Source organism: Condylura cristata, unplaced genomic scaffold (assembly GCF_000260355.1).
Source record: "Condylura cristata isolate star-nosed mole 26May11 unplaced genomic scaffold, ConCri1.0 scaffold00097, whole genome shotgun sequence".
In the NCBI taxonomy this organism is placed as follows: Eukaryota; Metazoa; Chordata; class Mammalia; order Eulipotyphla; family Talpidae; genus Condylura; species Condylura cristata.
The window spans coordinates 73,832-89,464 of NW_004567198.1; the positions used below are offsets into that span (position 1 = coordinate 73,832).

Genomic DNA, 15,633 nt, shown 5'->3' on the forward strand with positions numbered 1-15,633 from the left:
AACAGGACATCTAAAACATGCACAAATGGACATTTGTGTGCGAATAATCATCCTTAACACAATCGTCTTCAACCACATGGCATCACCCAGTGTGTGCACGTCATCAACACTGTGCTTGTGCAGCTCAGAATAGCACCTTTTTTTTTCATGGCACTGGTCTGGAGCTTATAGATACTGGGGGTCATCAAGGAAAGATATTAACATGAATCCATGATTTTGTGGGACTTGCATGCTGATGAGGAAGGCAGAAAGTAAATAGGTCAATAAGTAAATACCCAGTGATCAGTGCAATGGAAACAAATAGAACTGCTAAGAAAGTTTGAGACTGGGGAAGGGCACCCCATTAAATGAGGTCACAGTAGTCCTGATTTAGGGGAGACAGCTGAAAGACTTGAGGAAAAACACCTCATGGATCTGGGGGTAATAGCTCCAGATACAAAGTTATCACTAGGAGTATAGGCTCTTCTAAGGGAATCCAGTGATGTGTCCTTCCGCAGCCCTGTGAGATCTTACAACCGAGGTCCCCTTGAACAGGTAGCACCCCCAGGCTCTGGACTCCCCTTGTCACACCACATCACATGAAGCGCTGGTCTCTCCCACTATGGGGGCATGTTGCTGATGGCTCTTCTGCACCCCCACCCTTTCTCAGCCCTGAGCTCTCTGCATGAGCTCATCTTTTGTCTGGCTGCTGCTGTGTAGGGGTGTTTTGATCCCCTGTGGAGTTCCCTCCTCCTGTTTCCTGATCCTTTTGACAAGACAAACAGGGGACCCAGCTGTGCCCTGATCCAAAGTCATTCATGGCATTGACTGGCAGGAAGAGAGAGGAGGAGTCATCTTGGGAAGGGGGATCCAGAGGTGCATCCGCCCCTCTGGCTGTGAGCTGGGCTCCCCAGGGAGACCGAGGGTCCAGTCCTTATTGTGGTCTGCTCCCCAGCCCCCACCAAACCCCCAGGCTGCGCCAGGTCACAATTGATTTTAATTTGTTTGCTCTGTTGTAGCTCTGGAAGAAGGGTATATTCCTACCAGCGCCTTCCTTCTGGCTTTCAGAGTACAAACCCGGAGGCAATTTGACAAGGTTCCTCCCTTCTCTCTGTGGACCCGCCCCCACATCAGTTTCGTTTCTGAGTTGACTGCAGAGGAACTTCCCACCCAGGAAGACGGAAGTGGAGCTGCTGGGCAGTTGTCAGCAATTCAGTGCCTAAGAGCTGTGCACGAGGGAACAAGTCCGGACCAAGGTTTGCTCTGGGGTGGACTTGATTTCTGTGTGTGTGTGTGTGTGTGTTGGGTGGGTGTTGGGTGGCAATAAGGAGCTCACCAAACTCCGAAAATGGAGAGGACTTTGCTTTCTAGCTCTCTCCTTTGCTTTCTCTAGCCCAGGCTCCATGCCACATCACATGTCAGGGTGTGAGGTGAGGAGGGCAGGCACTTAGGGCTCAGAGGAGAGGCAGCCCCAGGAACACAGCCCTAGGAATAAGGAAGGCTGATGTAGCCCCTGGGAGAAGTAACCTCCTCTGCTGTCTGCAGAGAATTCTCTGTGACTGAGGACTGGAAAATAGAAATGTCTATCCAGTTACTGATGATGGATATGATTTTAGCCCCAGGCACTGTGAGCTCAGTGGAAGGTCACTCTAACTTCCCTGCTCAGCCTGCCCCTACTCCCAGCAGGCCTGAAGTCTGAGCAGCTGCAGCTGTGGGCAAGGGCAGGCCCTGTGCCCTAGTCACTTCTCTGTCTCAAGCTCTCAGGTTGTCAGTGGTGGACATTGGTGACCAGTACAAGGGGACCACAAAAAAACAGGTCTTTCACTCTGCTTCCTGCCTCCCCACATCCTGGTTTTGAAAAATCCCTCTGTCTCAGGCACTCTGAGCTTGTGGAAACCTGTCCCCATTGGAGAAGTAACAGTCACCTTGTTCATAGGAAACTTGTGCTCCCAGAACCAAACCTTCTCTTACCCCCTCTGCCCAGATCTCCTGCCTTCAGTGTGGGCTCCATGAAAACTGGAATAACGTGGAGTCCCTTTTTCTTAGAGGGTTTAGTGGGGTCCAGAAAACCAGACATGGGGTGTGACCATGACCTCTGCTCTCCAACCATTCCCCTCAGTGTTGCTACCAAGACAAAGAAGTAACTCAAAAAGGTGTAACTCAGGGCGGACTCCTCCCAGCTCATTAGACATGAAGAGTGTTTCACTCTCCCTCCCTGAGTTCTCTTCTATCCTGCAACTTGTGTGAGCACCTGTCTGTTTCTCTCTCTACTAGTACCTGGTCTAAGAACATCTCTGGGCATGTTCTTTACCTGGCTATCTTGCCAGATTGAAAGATTAAATTATGGCTGGTGGGACAAAACAGTGAATTTAAGTGCTATTGAACACTAACAGATGTAAATTGAAGTGGGCCAATATGACAGGGATCACCCTATTCTGCCACACAGCAACGTGTCAGGCATCTGTCATATTGCCATCTGTTATGTCTCCAGAGAGATTTCAACACCTGTGCAGACTCTGAGGCTCAGGTAAGGTTTATGTCCTTCACTCTGGAAATACCTGGCTGATTCAGCTCTGCTTATAGGGACTTAGTAAAATTTCTCAGGAAGGATGATGGCCTCATCGCCAGCAATCAGGAAGATGAGGAAAGAAGCCATTTGTACCATCTGCCAGGAGCTGATGACAGAGCCCACGAGCATCAACTGTGGGCACAGCTTCTGCCGTCCCTGCATAGACAACATCAATGGACAGCAACATCTCATGACATCTTTTATTTGGCTGGTTCGCTGTCCTCTGTGTCAAACACCAATTCAAAAGGAGAGTCTCCGGCCCAACAAGCACCTAGAAAACCTCATTGAGAGCATCAGGGAGCTGGAGCAGGAGAGGCTGTGTGAGGAGCATGGGGAGCAGCTGCACCTGTTCTGTGAGGACGACGGGCAGCTCATCTGCTGGTGCTGTGAGCGGTCCCCCCGGCACAGAGGACACAACACGGCGCTTGTGAAAGACATATGTCCAGGCTACAAGGTGAGTGAATGTTCAGAATTTTCAACAAGTACTACCTCTTACTTGTACATTTTTATTGAAATTAGTTAACCTGAAAAGAAGATTGTGACCCTAAAAATGTTTCTGTCATGAAAAATAGTTTGTTATTATGAACCCAGTGAGTCAGGTCCTGAGTATCTATGCTGAATCTTGAGGTTGGGCAGAATCTTTCCTGTAAACTTACTATAATGAACTTCTCCTGGACTGTACATCCTGCTTTTTGGCATTGGTGGCCTCCCCTCGAATACATAATTGGAGAACCACAATGTGCAAGAACACTTGAAAGAATCTGAAATCCCAGAGGTCAAAACCACCACCTTGTAGATTCCCTACAGTCTACAAGGAGTAAGAAAAGGATCACATTATTATTTTTTTAAAGATAGCTTTATTTATGCACACAAGAACTGGGGTATAGGCCAGAGGTGCTGGAGGTAAGTGATTTTGTCAGAGACACGAGTGGGCAGAACAGGCAGATTGAGGAAGTACACTGCTGAGGGGAACAGCAGGCAGGTCAGAAGAGGTCTGCCGCGCCATGTGGGTCAGCTCCCTTGCCGCGGATCCAACTCATGCTGCAGTGGATTCGGACAGCTTCATAATGCTGTGCTTTAACCCATTGCACCACCTGGGAGGGCCCGGGAACACATTATTGTAGCGCTATTTACAATAGGTAAGCTATGGAAAAAACACAGATGCCCAAAAATAGATGACTGGATCAAGAATATGTGGTATATATACACAGTGGAATATTACTCAGCAACCAAAAAAGATAAGTCTTGCCATTTGCAGCTACATGGATGTAGCTGGAAGGGATCATGCTCAGTGAAATAAGCCAAAAAGAAAGAGAAAAATACTAGATGGTTTCATTACTAGGAAGAACGTAGGGGACCCAAAAAGGAATCAAGGAAAAAATACATAAATATAATAAAGTAAATATCAAAATTAAGAGATAACTATAAACCAAAGACCTTCTGCAGGAGGGGAGAGGGGAACAGGATCAAAACAGGGTTGGGAAGGCCCTCCCTGGTGGCGCAGCGGGTTAAAGCACAGCACTGAGAAGCTAAAGCCACTTATGCATGAGTTTGATTCCCACCTGCCCCGGAGATGACCACATGGCGAGGCAGACCTCTCCTGACCCGCCCGCTGCTCCCCTCAGCAGTGTACTTCATCGATCTGCCTGTTCTGCTCCCCACTCTGTCTCTGGTGAAACCTCTTGCCACCCTGAGCCTCTGGCCTATACCCCAGTTCTGTATGTACAAGTAAATAAATCTATAAAAAAAAAAAAAACAGGGATGGGAAGTGCACATGGAGCTATGGTGACAGGTGAACTGGTGGAGTGAACTGTATGGGGACCACACCCAAAAAGAAAAAGCACACAGTGTATAAAAATGAAAAATGATGTTAAATATACAGATGCAATACAAAAAACAAACAAAAATAGCAAGATCAACATAACACCATTTAGTGAACAAAAATTCCCACTATGATAGTACTCAGTAAATGTAAATGAAATAGACGTCTTAAAAAAAAATACAGGTTGCTTGATGTCTCTTGGTGTGGGTGATTAGGGGGAGCCCCAAGGGGTGGGAATGAATGGGTGTGTGGGGAGCCTTCCCAGATGAGTCCTGAAGGACACACAGAGTATACCCATGGGTAGAAGTATAGGCGAAAGACAGGAAGCAGTCAGGGGGACCACCTGTCCCGGGGCATGCCTGACTTTCCATGATCCAGTCATGGGGTGTGTGATGGGAAAGGCAGTCACGGGCTTGGGAAAGGATGTCAGGAAGGAACCTTGGTATTACTGGGGGGGCTACACCCCAGTCCAGACCTGCAGCAGACACTGGGAGTTTATGTGTGGAGGGAAAGAAAAAAAGAAAGATTCAAAAGAACGTCCTGAGAGCATGTGATTTTATGAGTATATTTATGAGTTTGCAAAGGGCAGAAGCCAGTTCCTTTACTGTGGACCTCAACCGCCAATATAGTAAGCTTCAGATCACTTCCTCTGATTTGTGATAAACTGGGCCTCCCTGGTGGTACAGGGGGTAAAGTCTCAGCTCTATCAAGCTATTGCCAGCCACTGTGGCATTAGTTTGATCCCAGGCCATAGAGCTGACTGTATGTTGCAGCAGAAGTCTTTGTCTTGCTTACCTCTCCCCTCAGAGTCTATTTCAGTAGATCCACCTGTTATGTACCAGATTTAGTCTCTGGGGAATTCCTCACCTCCCATACCTCTTGCTTATATCCCAGTTCTTGTGTGCATCAATAAATAAAAAAATAAAAGTCTTAAAGAAAAAAAAAAGAGGGCCCTCCCTGGTGTGCAACTGGTTAAGACACACCACTGCAAGCTAGCTACAGCCAGTTCAGCAGGGGAATGATCCCTGGGCCTGGAGGTGATTCACATGGTGCAGCAGATCTCTTCTCTCTTGCCCATTGCTCCCCTCAGCGTGTACTTCGTCAGACTGCCTGTTCTGTTTCCCACCCTGTCTCTGGTGAATCTACTCACTGCCCCTGCACCTTTCGCCTGTACCCCAGTTCTGTCTGTATGCATAAATAAATAAATCTCAAAAAATGAAAATGTGAGAAACTTTTGTAGAGCAACCCTAGGGGTGAATGTGGAGACTAAATCACTATAAGCTGATGTCATGACACTGCTCTTCAGGTGGTAGCAAGCTCTGTCCATGAACTGGTTCTGGAACTTCAGCTGCTATCCTGGGCTCTCTTCCTCACACACATAACATGTAAAAGTCTCACATTAGCCAAATACTCTGTATTGTTTACGACAGGTCCAGCACATTATTTTATAAAATGCCCCTTTAGAGGAATGTAATCTTGTTCTATATGCAGCATATTTCTGGTGGTCTTTCATTCTCTAGTGCAGTGGAGTAGCTGGGAATCACAGCTCAAGGGGCATGTCAGTGATGGCCCCTTGGGCAGGTTACTGCTCCCCACCTAGGCCCCCACTTCTGCAACACAGAAAGATGATACGATCCTACCAACGCTCAGAGACTTCTAGGGAATGACTTACTCTACTGCCCCCATGTTGCTTCCTCTCAAAGTGTAAGAACACAAAAATGTATTCATAGTTATTGTACATCTTCGAGGCTGGGACTCCACGTAAGTGCCAAATGAAGATTTTCAAATGGATAGGCCATATCTTGCTTTTTTTCTTGCAGGAGAAACTCCAAGAGGTTGTAACACAGCTGAAGAGAGTGCAAGAACTCTGTGCAAGTGCGAAGTTGTTCACGAGAGAGCAAATAAATGAATGGGAGGTAAGAATTTGAGTTTAGTGATCACAAACTGTTTTTCATCTCAGAATTTATTCCGGATATGACTGGGCAAAATATTCATGATGGTTTATTCTCAATAAACATGTCCAAACTGCTAAAACCCAAAGAATATGCTGGTTTGGTTTTTTTTTTAAGATTTATTTATTTATACATACAGAACTGGGGTATAGGCCAGAGGTGCAGGGACGGTGAGAAGATTCACCAGAGACAGAGTGGGGAGAAGACAAACCAACTGATGAAGTACACTGCTGAGGGGAGCAGCAGGCGGGTCAGGAGAGGTCTGCCATGCCATATGGTTCACCTCCGGGGCCGGGGATCAAAGTGGTGCTGAAGTGGCTTTAGCTTCTTAGTGATGAGTTTACCTGCTGCACCACCAGGGAGGGTCCCGTGGCTTTTTTTTTTTTTTTTTAAGTAATTCATTAGTTATTTAATTTAGGAGAATTTCATTTCTTCAGCCATGCAGTAGACACTAACTAGGTGTCCCATTACCTCAGTCAACATTGTTATGCTCCTTATCTTCAAGTCTGAAGATCATGAACTCACCTGGGCACATTTACCAGAGGACAGGCCCTAACCCTCTACCATCCTGGTTCCAGGACCAACCTTAGTGAATAAAAAACAGGACCGTTGCAGGAGACATTTCTGTAACTCACACTAGTGAGAGTCATGATGAGGCGAGATCTCTAGCAGAACTCACCCAACTTCACTGAAGACTGTGGGCCTCTAAGGGTGGTTGACAGCTGAGCAGCCCCTGCAGGATCAGAGACAAATCCTTTTATGGACATGTCTGTAATCCATGACTTAATAATCAAATTCCCCAATGTGGGAGCCATATTGCCTCTTTCAGTCTCTCTTCCCACTTTGATCCTGCTTCTTTGTGACTCAATGTGAGACTTGTACTCTTTCATCCCTCATTGTGAAATCTTTGGCAGTTGGGAAATCCTTAGCTGGAAATTGCAAATGGAGATTTCTGATACTGTAGATGTTATAACAGCCTCTGTCTCATTTCTTGAATATCGGGTCATAGGGAAAAACTTCTATTGCCACAAACCACATAAGGAAGCTGTGTGAATGCTAGAGTCCAGCTGTCGCATGTCTCCTACAAAAAGTCCCACTTGGTTCTAGATAGGACCTCTTCTCCGACAACACCACAGTCATGATAGCACTGTGGGCCTTGAAAAAGCATCAATACAAATTGCAATCCTTATTCTACAAATGAAATCTGACTCTCCCAATTTTTTTAAGTGTTATACTTAAAGATGAAAAATGAATCCTGGGTAAGTGCAATAATATTTCTGCTAACTCCTCAGGTCTCCCCACACTGAGAATTATGTTCTCTTCTAGCAGCCTGATGTCTTAAATTCAGTATTGGCTCTATGCACTATAAGCCTTTAGTTGAAGAAATTCCATCAGAAATACATATGTAGCCTCTTACTTGCCCACAGTGCTTGGTTTTGTCTTCATAAATAATGAGTTATTTGGTCTTGGCCAAATCCCAAGATTCTCTTATTAGCATTCCTGCCACTTCTTCTGCTTCTTGGCTCAAGAAGAAGGAAGTTGACCAGAGGGCTGCAGCTTTATGATCACCTTTCCACATCTGAGTACCTGACTTTAGGCCATTTCTAAAGGTACAGCCCCGTGGCGTTAAGTGTTCGATTGTTTTGCATCATCCCCTCTGTACGAAGGCAAAACTTTTTCAAAATTCGAAATGGAAACTCTATGTCTATTAACCATAAGTCCATTGCTCCCTCTGCCCAGCTCCTGGTGGCCACCGTTCTCTTTCCTGTTTCTCAATTGGAGTAGGTACCTCACAGAAGAAAATTCATACGGTCTTTCTCCTTTGCCTCGCACCCTCACCATGGACCTCCAGATATGTCCAGTTGCGCACGTGTCACCGTTTTCCTTCTTCCTGCAGGAGCAGAGTTGCCTTGTGTCTCTGCACACATGTGTTTACTGGCTCTCCATGGGAGTATTTTGGTTTGTTTCCCCCTTTCCTGTGAACTTTCTTGATTCTAGGAGAACATAGAGCTCCGGAGGCAAAAAATCCAGTCTGACTTTAGGAACCTCCATAACTTCCTCCATGAAGAGGAGAAAGCTTATCTGTGGAGACTGGAGACAGAGAGAGAGCAGCTGCTGAAGAGACTGCAGGCCGGTGAAGCCAGTCTGGACAAGCAGAACCTTGAACTCCAGAACCTCCTCCTGGAGCTAGAGAAGAAATGTCAGGGCTCAGCCCAGAATTTGCTGCAGGTGAGGCTGTGAAATTCCAGGGAAGGAAAAAGGTTCTGCTCCTGAGCTATTGAGAGGAGACTGTCCAGGGAGACTGGGGAGTTTGGCGAGCCCTCTCACCTCACTCAATACTTTAAGGAATCACTGTTTAAGACCTCTATCAGCAGCAGCCCTTTTGCTCACCTGTGCCTACACAGCCCTCCCTTTCAGCAAACCTGTCCCTTGCAGGGGAAGCTCTTTCTGCCCATCTGTGTTTATGCAAGTGTCTTTTCTTTTCCTTCTTAATGTAAACCTGCCCTTTGGGAAACAAAGTGAAGATCTATATACCACTATCAACTGCTGGCCTATGCAGTCTCCAGAGTGACAGTATATAAGTCAGAAACTTCACTTCTCTGATACTACATGGGACCGTAGGATATCCTTCATGCCATTTTATGCCCTTGTCAATTGTTCATGGGATCCTTTCTAGCCGTCTCTTGAAAATGATGGTGGTATAGAGTGGGGCAGCCAAAAGAATGATAACCTTTTCCTGATTCACTTGTTATCTCTGGCCACATACCCTTACGGGAGCTCCTCAGCTGCCTGAAGCTTCTAGCCGTAAACATAAAAGCCGGGACTCTGGCTGCTGCTGCGGGACTGGTGTTCGCACTGTAAGGGTGAGGATGGAGCATGGCAGCTCCTTCAGCAGGTGCCCCAGTGGCCAAGAGGCTGGCTGGGCATGGACTCCCCCCTGAGGACCTTTGTCATAAGTGATCTCTCACATGGGCTCCTCAGAAGGAAATAGGTCACTAATAGCAAAGGTACCGCGAGCAAGCCTGGCCTCTTCCCTCAGCTCCCAGTCTAATGCGATGCGGACTCCACTGCTCCCCGCAGGCTGAGCAGGTGCAGGGACACACACTGGCACTGAAAATCCTCAGGGCTGGTGGGAGTCGTTGTACCTGGGCATGCCCGGGTATCTCAGTGGGTTGCTCCTTACATCCTGGGGCGGTGTGTGCATACGAGCTAACCTCATGTGTTGAATACTGACTTTCCCACACTCACCTTTTGTCTTTGCCTTCACTGCAGGATGTGAAAGACACATTAAGCAGGTGAGTCTGTCTGACTGGGAGTGTGAGGATGGGAAGTTGATGGGTTCCCAGAGGTGAATGGAATGTCCCTGTTTATTCCAGGAACTCAGATGTGACGCTGCAACTGCCAGATATCTGCTGTTTGGAGCCTCAAACTGCGTGCAATGTTTCTGAGCTTTACTTTGATGTGAAGGAAATGTTCAAGAGCATCCAAGGTGTGTGAACTCAGCAGTTCCCTTCATGCTTCACATTAAGGTGAAGCACCTTCAGTGGTCACCAGGTCAGCAGCTGTCCCTGAGCAGACTCAGAGACAGAGAGGTTGTTTAGTTTTCTCAAGGGCGCTGGAACCCTCTCTCTGTGGGTCGGTGGGTGTAGCTTCCTGGTGAAGTGTCAGGCTCTTCCAGTGCCTCTTCTCCCATTGACTAGCTGAATCAACCCTGCAAATCAGGGCTCACTCTTCCATCTGAAATTAACAATGTTAGCAGATACATCATGCTACACTTTAAAGCATCATGACATTTGCAAGCATCACTATATGTAGTGTTTAGAACAGTGTCTACAACCTAATTTTTTTTGTTAACATTTCATGAAATGCTCAGCAATGCAAGAAAGATTGATCAGATTTCTGCACCTTGGTGGAAATGGTTTACAGCTTGACCTCTGTAAATGTTAGATCTCACTAAAAGCCATTCGAAAGCCTGAGCATTCCGATGCTTTATTCCAACTTAGTACTTGCCCTTTTCCATATGTCCACAATTAGAAAATTCAAATTAAATTGTTTTAATAATCCATTTGGTCATAAATTGAGACTTATCTCGAAATGATGTGGTAACGATAGTATAATGTATTGCTTTAAAGTATTTCATCACTTAAAACAAAACCCACATATTTTCTCAGGTTTGTAGTTCAGATTTGTTCAGATGGTTCATATCTTCTAGGGCTTATGATTAGAACCTTACAGAGGACAATTAATGTGCTGGGTGGGCTGTGTTCTCATCTGGAGGCTTGACTAGGGACTAATCCACTTCCAAGTTTATTCTGATAGTTGATAGCTTCATTGCTTTATGTTATATATTAGGGTCCTGGCTTCTTTCAGGTTATTAAATACAATCTGTCCTCATCTGCTATAGACAGTCTCACTTGTGAACAGGAGGTACCCTTTAACTTGTATAACAAGGCCATTTGTTTCTTCATGTAAACCCAAGGACAGTTCCAGAACAAGGTGGGAGCAAGATGGAGTCTTATATAATGGCAAATAGGCACAGGCCTCATATCTCATCATTCTAAACAAATTGATAAGAGGTAGTTTTCAGGTTCTGTCCTCACCGAAGTGGAAGGAACTTTATAAGAGCGCAAATTCCAGGAGGTAGGGGTCATGCAAGGCCACCCTTGAGTCTGGTATCTGTATCCCAACTTTAAGCATTTTATGACTTAGGTTTCAGAGTATTCTTAATCAGTAACTATATAATCCATGTAGGAAATGTGATGAAAAGTGTATATTCTCTGTTTATTTTCTATTTATGTATTCGATTGGTCTGGTTGAAATGTTCAAATCTTCCCCATGTTTAGTTACTTTTATGACCGGCCTGATCTGTCACTTGTGGAGAGAAGAATACTAAAGTGTTTCATGATGACTTCAGAGTTTTTCCCTTCACTTTGCAATTAGGTGATTTTTCACATTGTATATTTTGTGGTGACATACTACATGCATGGTCAGAACGGTGGTATTTTCCTAGTGAAATGTATATTGTATAATTTGGTAGTACATTTCTTCCACAATAATACTTCAATTTACTACTACTTGATAAATAGACTAGCTATACAGTTGTATAATCCATCCTCTCATGGTTAACTTTCCTATGTCTTTAAGTTACTAGAGTCAATTGTAAACACTAGGTAGCATTTTAAAATGCCAATTGATATATTCACTCTCAGTATAACTCTAAACAGTTTAATCTGTTCACTATGGTTATTTGGATTGTTCAGATAAATGAATTGAAAATGCAAACTTCCATGTGTGAGGAGGGTAAGGACTGACTGAGGAGAGTTTAAGAAAGGAGTTATTTCCAATAATGAAAACTAAGGTCATGAACGGGAGTATACCAGGCTAGGAGTGAGTTCGGGGCCCTGGCCCCTGGGTCTGTGGGGCAGGTGGAGGGAACTGTTAGGACAGGAGATGTGAACAGGCATAGGTGACGGGGACCGCCCTCTCAGGCAGTGAGATCTGGGCACTGAGGGGTCCTAGCTCTGCTTCTTTCTGCTTCCTGGTCTCCTCTGGGGCCTCCCATTGACTGGAAAAAACAAGTCGGGGGGGGGGGAGGATACCTGTGGGGCCACAGTGGTCGCCTTCCTGGGCACAGAGGTGCAGCAAAGTAGAGAGATAACCCGAGGTTGTCCAGCAAAGCAGGTGTATGCATGTGGATTTCCCATATTTTCACAGATGAGCTGATCAGCGTTTAACTCGGCAATAGTTTGGAGGTTCACTTCTTGCTAGAACAGACTATTATCATTGCTGCTTTGTAAATATACTCAGGGCCAATATCACACTTAGGCTTAGTAGGATTTTCTTCTATTTTACTTATGTAGTCAGAATTTTTGATGTATGTTATTTCTAGTATAAATTGTATCACCTTGTGGTAATCCCTGGGACAATATGGACTATTATCTGCATCAATTTAAAAGACTTCACACTGAATTTGTAGGACTGACATGTGCTCTGAGGGCGGCATAGAATATTGGGATCTGCAGTATCTGTTTCAAAGCAAGATAAAACACAGCCAGGTTATTTTCCTTTCTGATCATTAGTTGAGAGGTTTGTAAGCAGAAATGGGGATAATTTTTTTTTTTTTGCTTCAATATTCCATGATTCTCAGTTGGCCTACACAGGGAGAAAGGGTTGGGGCACCAGTCACACACTGGTTAGTCAGTCCCTTGCCTTCTCTGAGTAACTGAGATGGTGACAGAGATAGTGGTGGAGAGGATGTTACTCCACTTACTGGTTACTTACCAAATGCCAGGCATTTCATTTCTCCAAGCTCTAAGCGTGCATTAGCTCTTTCACCATCATTCTCCCCAACATTAATGTGGCAGATATGATGATTTCCTGCTAGTTTGCAGCGTCTCAGAAAATCCCTCACAGATGTACAAGAAACTGGGCTACACTGAAACCTGGAAGGTTGGAGTTGCCGTGCACTGTATTCTCAGCAAATAAAACGTGTCTTTCTCTTTTTTAGTCAGCGTGACTCTGGATCCAGACACAGCTCATCCTGAACTAAAGCTGTCTGAGGATCAGCGACAAGTGTCCCGTGGAGATGCCCAGGAAAAGCATCCCAATTCTAGGAGATTCTGTACCTTACCCTGTGTCCTGGGCTGTGAGGGCTTCACCTCAGGAAGACATTACTTTGAAGTGTGTATGGGAGAAGGAACTGCATGGGACATAGGAGTTTGTCTGGAAAATGTGCAGAGGGACAGGAACATAAACCCAGATCCTCAGTCTGGCTTCTGGGCCATCAGACTCTCTGAGCCCAATGGCTACCTGGCCCTCACCTCCCCGCCAACTCCCCTTCCACTGAGGGAGCGGACTCTGCTTGTGGGGGTGTTTCTGGACTGTGAGGCTGGACTTGTGTCATTTTACAACATGAAAACTGGCTCGCACATCTTCACCTTCCCAAGGGCCTCCTTCTCTGACACTCTCCGGCCTTATTTCCAGGTTAATCATTTTTCTCCCTTCTTCCTCCTTCCACCATAGGAGTAAATTAAATTTTTGTTTAGCCATCATGGATTCATAATGTCAGTCCTATTAAGACAGAATTTTGGTGTGCTTTGTTCTGCTGTTTCCTTTTGCCTAGAAGGGTGCAGTGTTCTAGGTGGACACTGAATGAGTATGCGGTGGATGAGTGGACATAGCCACTCACAAATAGCAGAGAATGTGAGCCTGACCAGGGGAGAAGGAGAGAACAAAAGGGAGCTTCCCTAGACCTCTCCATCCCCTCCAGTGGGTCAGAGCTCTGATTTGCAAGGATCTTGGTCTGATGCCGGTGTATGGCCTCTTTCATTTCATAATGTTTTCAATCCTCATTATCATTGTAGCATGTCTCAGTATTTGATTCCTTTATGGACTAACACTATTCCAACACTAAGCCTCATTAGCATTGTAACATGCTTCAGTATTTGATTCTTTCATGGATTCACACTGTTCCGCTGTTTGCATTTCACATGGTGTGTGTGCCCATTCACCAGTGGATGGACATTTGGGCTGCTTCCACTTTGGGGCTAGTTCAAATAATGCCACTGTGAACAATGTTGTATAAGTTTCTGTGTGATTATGCTTAAATTTAGGGGTATGTGCCTAGGTGTAGAATTGCGGCATCATGAGGCAATTTGTTCGACTTTTAAAGAAATTATGTGTTTTACAATAAAGTGACACATTGTATATCCTCGAGTCATGCATCATGTTACAATTTCTCTAATTTTAGTTGTGGGTATTTTAAATGTAACTATTCTAGTGGACGTTCAATGCTATGTCATTGAGATTCTGTTTTCTGCTGGCTTTTGCATTTTCCTCATGATGGTGATGGTGGACACCTTCATATATTTATTGGCTCTTTGTGTGTTTTTTTGGATTCATGTCTACTCACTCAATGCTTTGCCCATTTTAGTTGTGTTATTTGTATTTGTTGTTGGTTTGTAAAAACCTTTATATGCTAATTACAGTTGCTTTCTAATTGCTCTCTCTTCAAAACTCCTGGTAACAAGGGGCCTCTCTCGTGGCACAGGGTTAAAGTCTCAGCGCTATCAAGCTGTCACCAGCCACTGACACAAGCTATGCAACCTCTGTCGTCAGACACGGTCCGGATGGAGGGGAATTGTGCTAACTTATGTTATGACCTCCCTTTTTTGTATAATCGTAATATCAAAATATTCTGAGCAACTTTCAGCTTATAATTGGATTGCCTCAGCCGCATAAGGCCTGCCTGCCCTGACAAGCAAGCACTGCACCAGGGTGAAAAATTCCCCTGAAGTCGAGTGACTTGACTACTGACTGATAAAAGTAAAAGGGCTGTTTTTGCAAAGTCTCTCTCACTGCCGGATGGAGGATAACCCAAATCTTATCATTCTATTATCTCACCTATCCTTCTATTCAGCTTTTTAAAGAATCACTCAAACTTCCTATTGTTTGGCCTTTAGATGTGGAAATTCATCCAGGTTGCCTGTTTTTTAAACTAATCAAGTTTTCCACCTGCTACACCTTAAAGGAATCCACAAAAGTCTTCTGGCTAGTTTTTCAGGATTCTACTATGTAGTCTTTAGATAAAGAAATTCACCTATGTTTCCTATTCAGAGATTTGATTAGCAAGGAATTTCCTCTTCTGTCTCCCAGGATGGCTCAGGCATTTAAGTAGTAGATAATTAAGTAGTAGATAAGGTTTAAGTAGTAGAACTCATTTAAGTAGTAGATAAGGTTTAAGGGACTTCTATCTTAGTTGATCTCCACTATAGTAATATTAGTCATAGACTTTATGCACTTATGTACCTGTTTTTTACCTTGATTGAATTTAGAATGTTGTAATTTCAAGCAAGGGTCAAAACGACCCCAAACTGTTCTTAGAAAAAAAAGATGATTGTAATCTCTCAGCCCAGTTCCTGTGCTGATATCATCCCACTATTTACTCCTAATGTATAAAAATAAGCCTCTGCTGAAGGTAGAGCAGGAAGACTTGCACCCAACTCCAACTCCCGTGTCTTCCTCGCCCCCCTTTCCCCTTTTCCTCCTTCTCCCCTTTTTAGGAATCTCCGCTCGCCGACGCCTTCCCATCTTAGGGTCCTGCCTGTCTTGCTTCCAGACACCTCAATAGTTGGAGCTGGTCCCCGACAAGCCACTGCAGCATGGGTTCAAACCTCGCCCCAGAGGTGACCCACATGGCGTAGCAGACCTCTCCTGACCCTCCTGCTGCTCTGCTCAGCAGTGTACTTTTTCCATCTGCCTGTTCTGCTCCCCATTCTGTCTCTGGTGAATCCTTTCACCTCCTGCACCTC

General features: G+C 45.1%; 1 protein-coding gene across 1 annotated transcript; it reads left to right on the plus strand.

The window, feature by feature from the left end:
* The first annotated feature begins 1,109 nt into the window (after positions 1 to 1,109).
* Positions 1,110 to 14,038, plus strand: LOC101624918 (E3 ubiquitin-protein ligase TRIM38-like). Its single transcript, XM_004695687.2, has 7 exons — positions 1,110 to 1,235; positions 2,563 to 3,002; positions 6,191 to 6,286; positions 8,321 to 8,551; positions 9,596 to 9,618; positions 9,700 to 9,812; positions 12,831 to 14,038. The coding sequence occupies exons 2-7, from the start codon at positions 2,589 to 2,591 to the stop codon at positions 13,343 to 13,345; spliced, it is 1,392 nt and encodes a 463-aa protein (XP_004695744.2). The 5' UTR covers positions 1,110 to 1,235; positions 2,563 to 2,588; the 3' UTR covers positions 13,346 to 14,038.
* The last annotated feature ends 1,595 nt before the right edge of the window (positions 14,039 to 15,633 follow it).

Bases quoted from the DNA above. Each gene is read 5' to 3' on its own strand.
- LOC101624918 (XM_004695687.2), top strand. From the start codon at position 2,589: ATGATGGCCTCATCGCCAGCAATCAGGAAGATGAGGAAAGAAGCCATT. The intron at 8,552-9,595 runs GTGAGGCTGTGA...CCTTCACTGCAG, and splicing joins CAGCCCAGAATTTGCTGCAG to GATGTGAAAGACACATTAAG. The intron at 9,813-12,830 runs GTGTGTGAACTC...TCTCTTTTTTAG, and splicing joins AATGTTCAAGAGCATCCAAG to TCAGCGTGACTCTGGATCCA.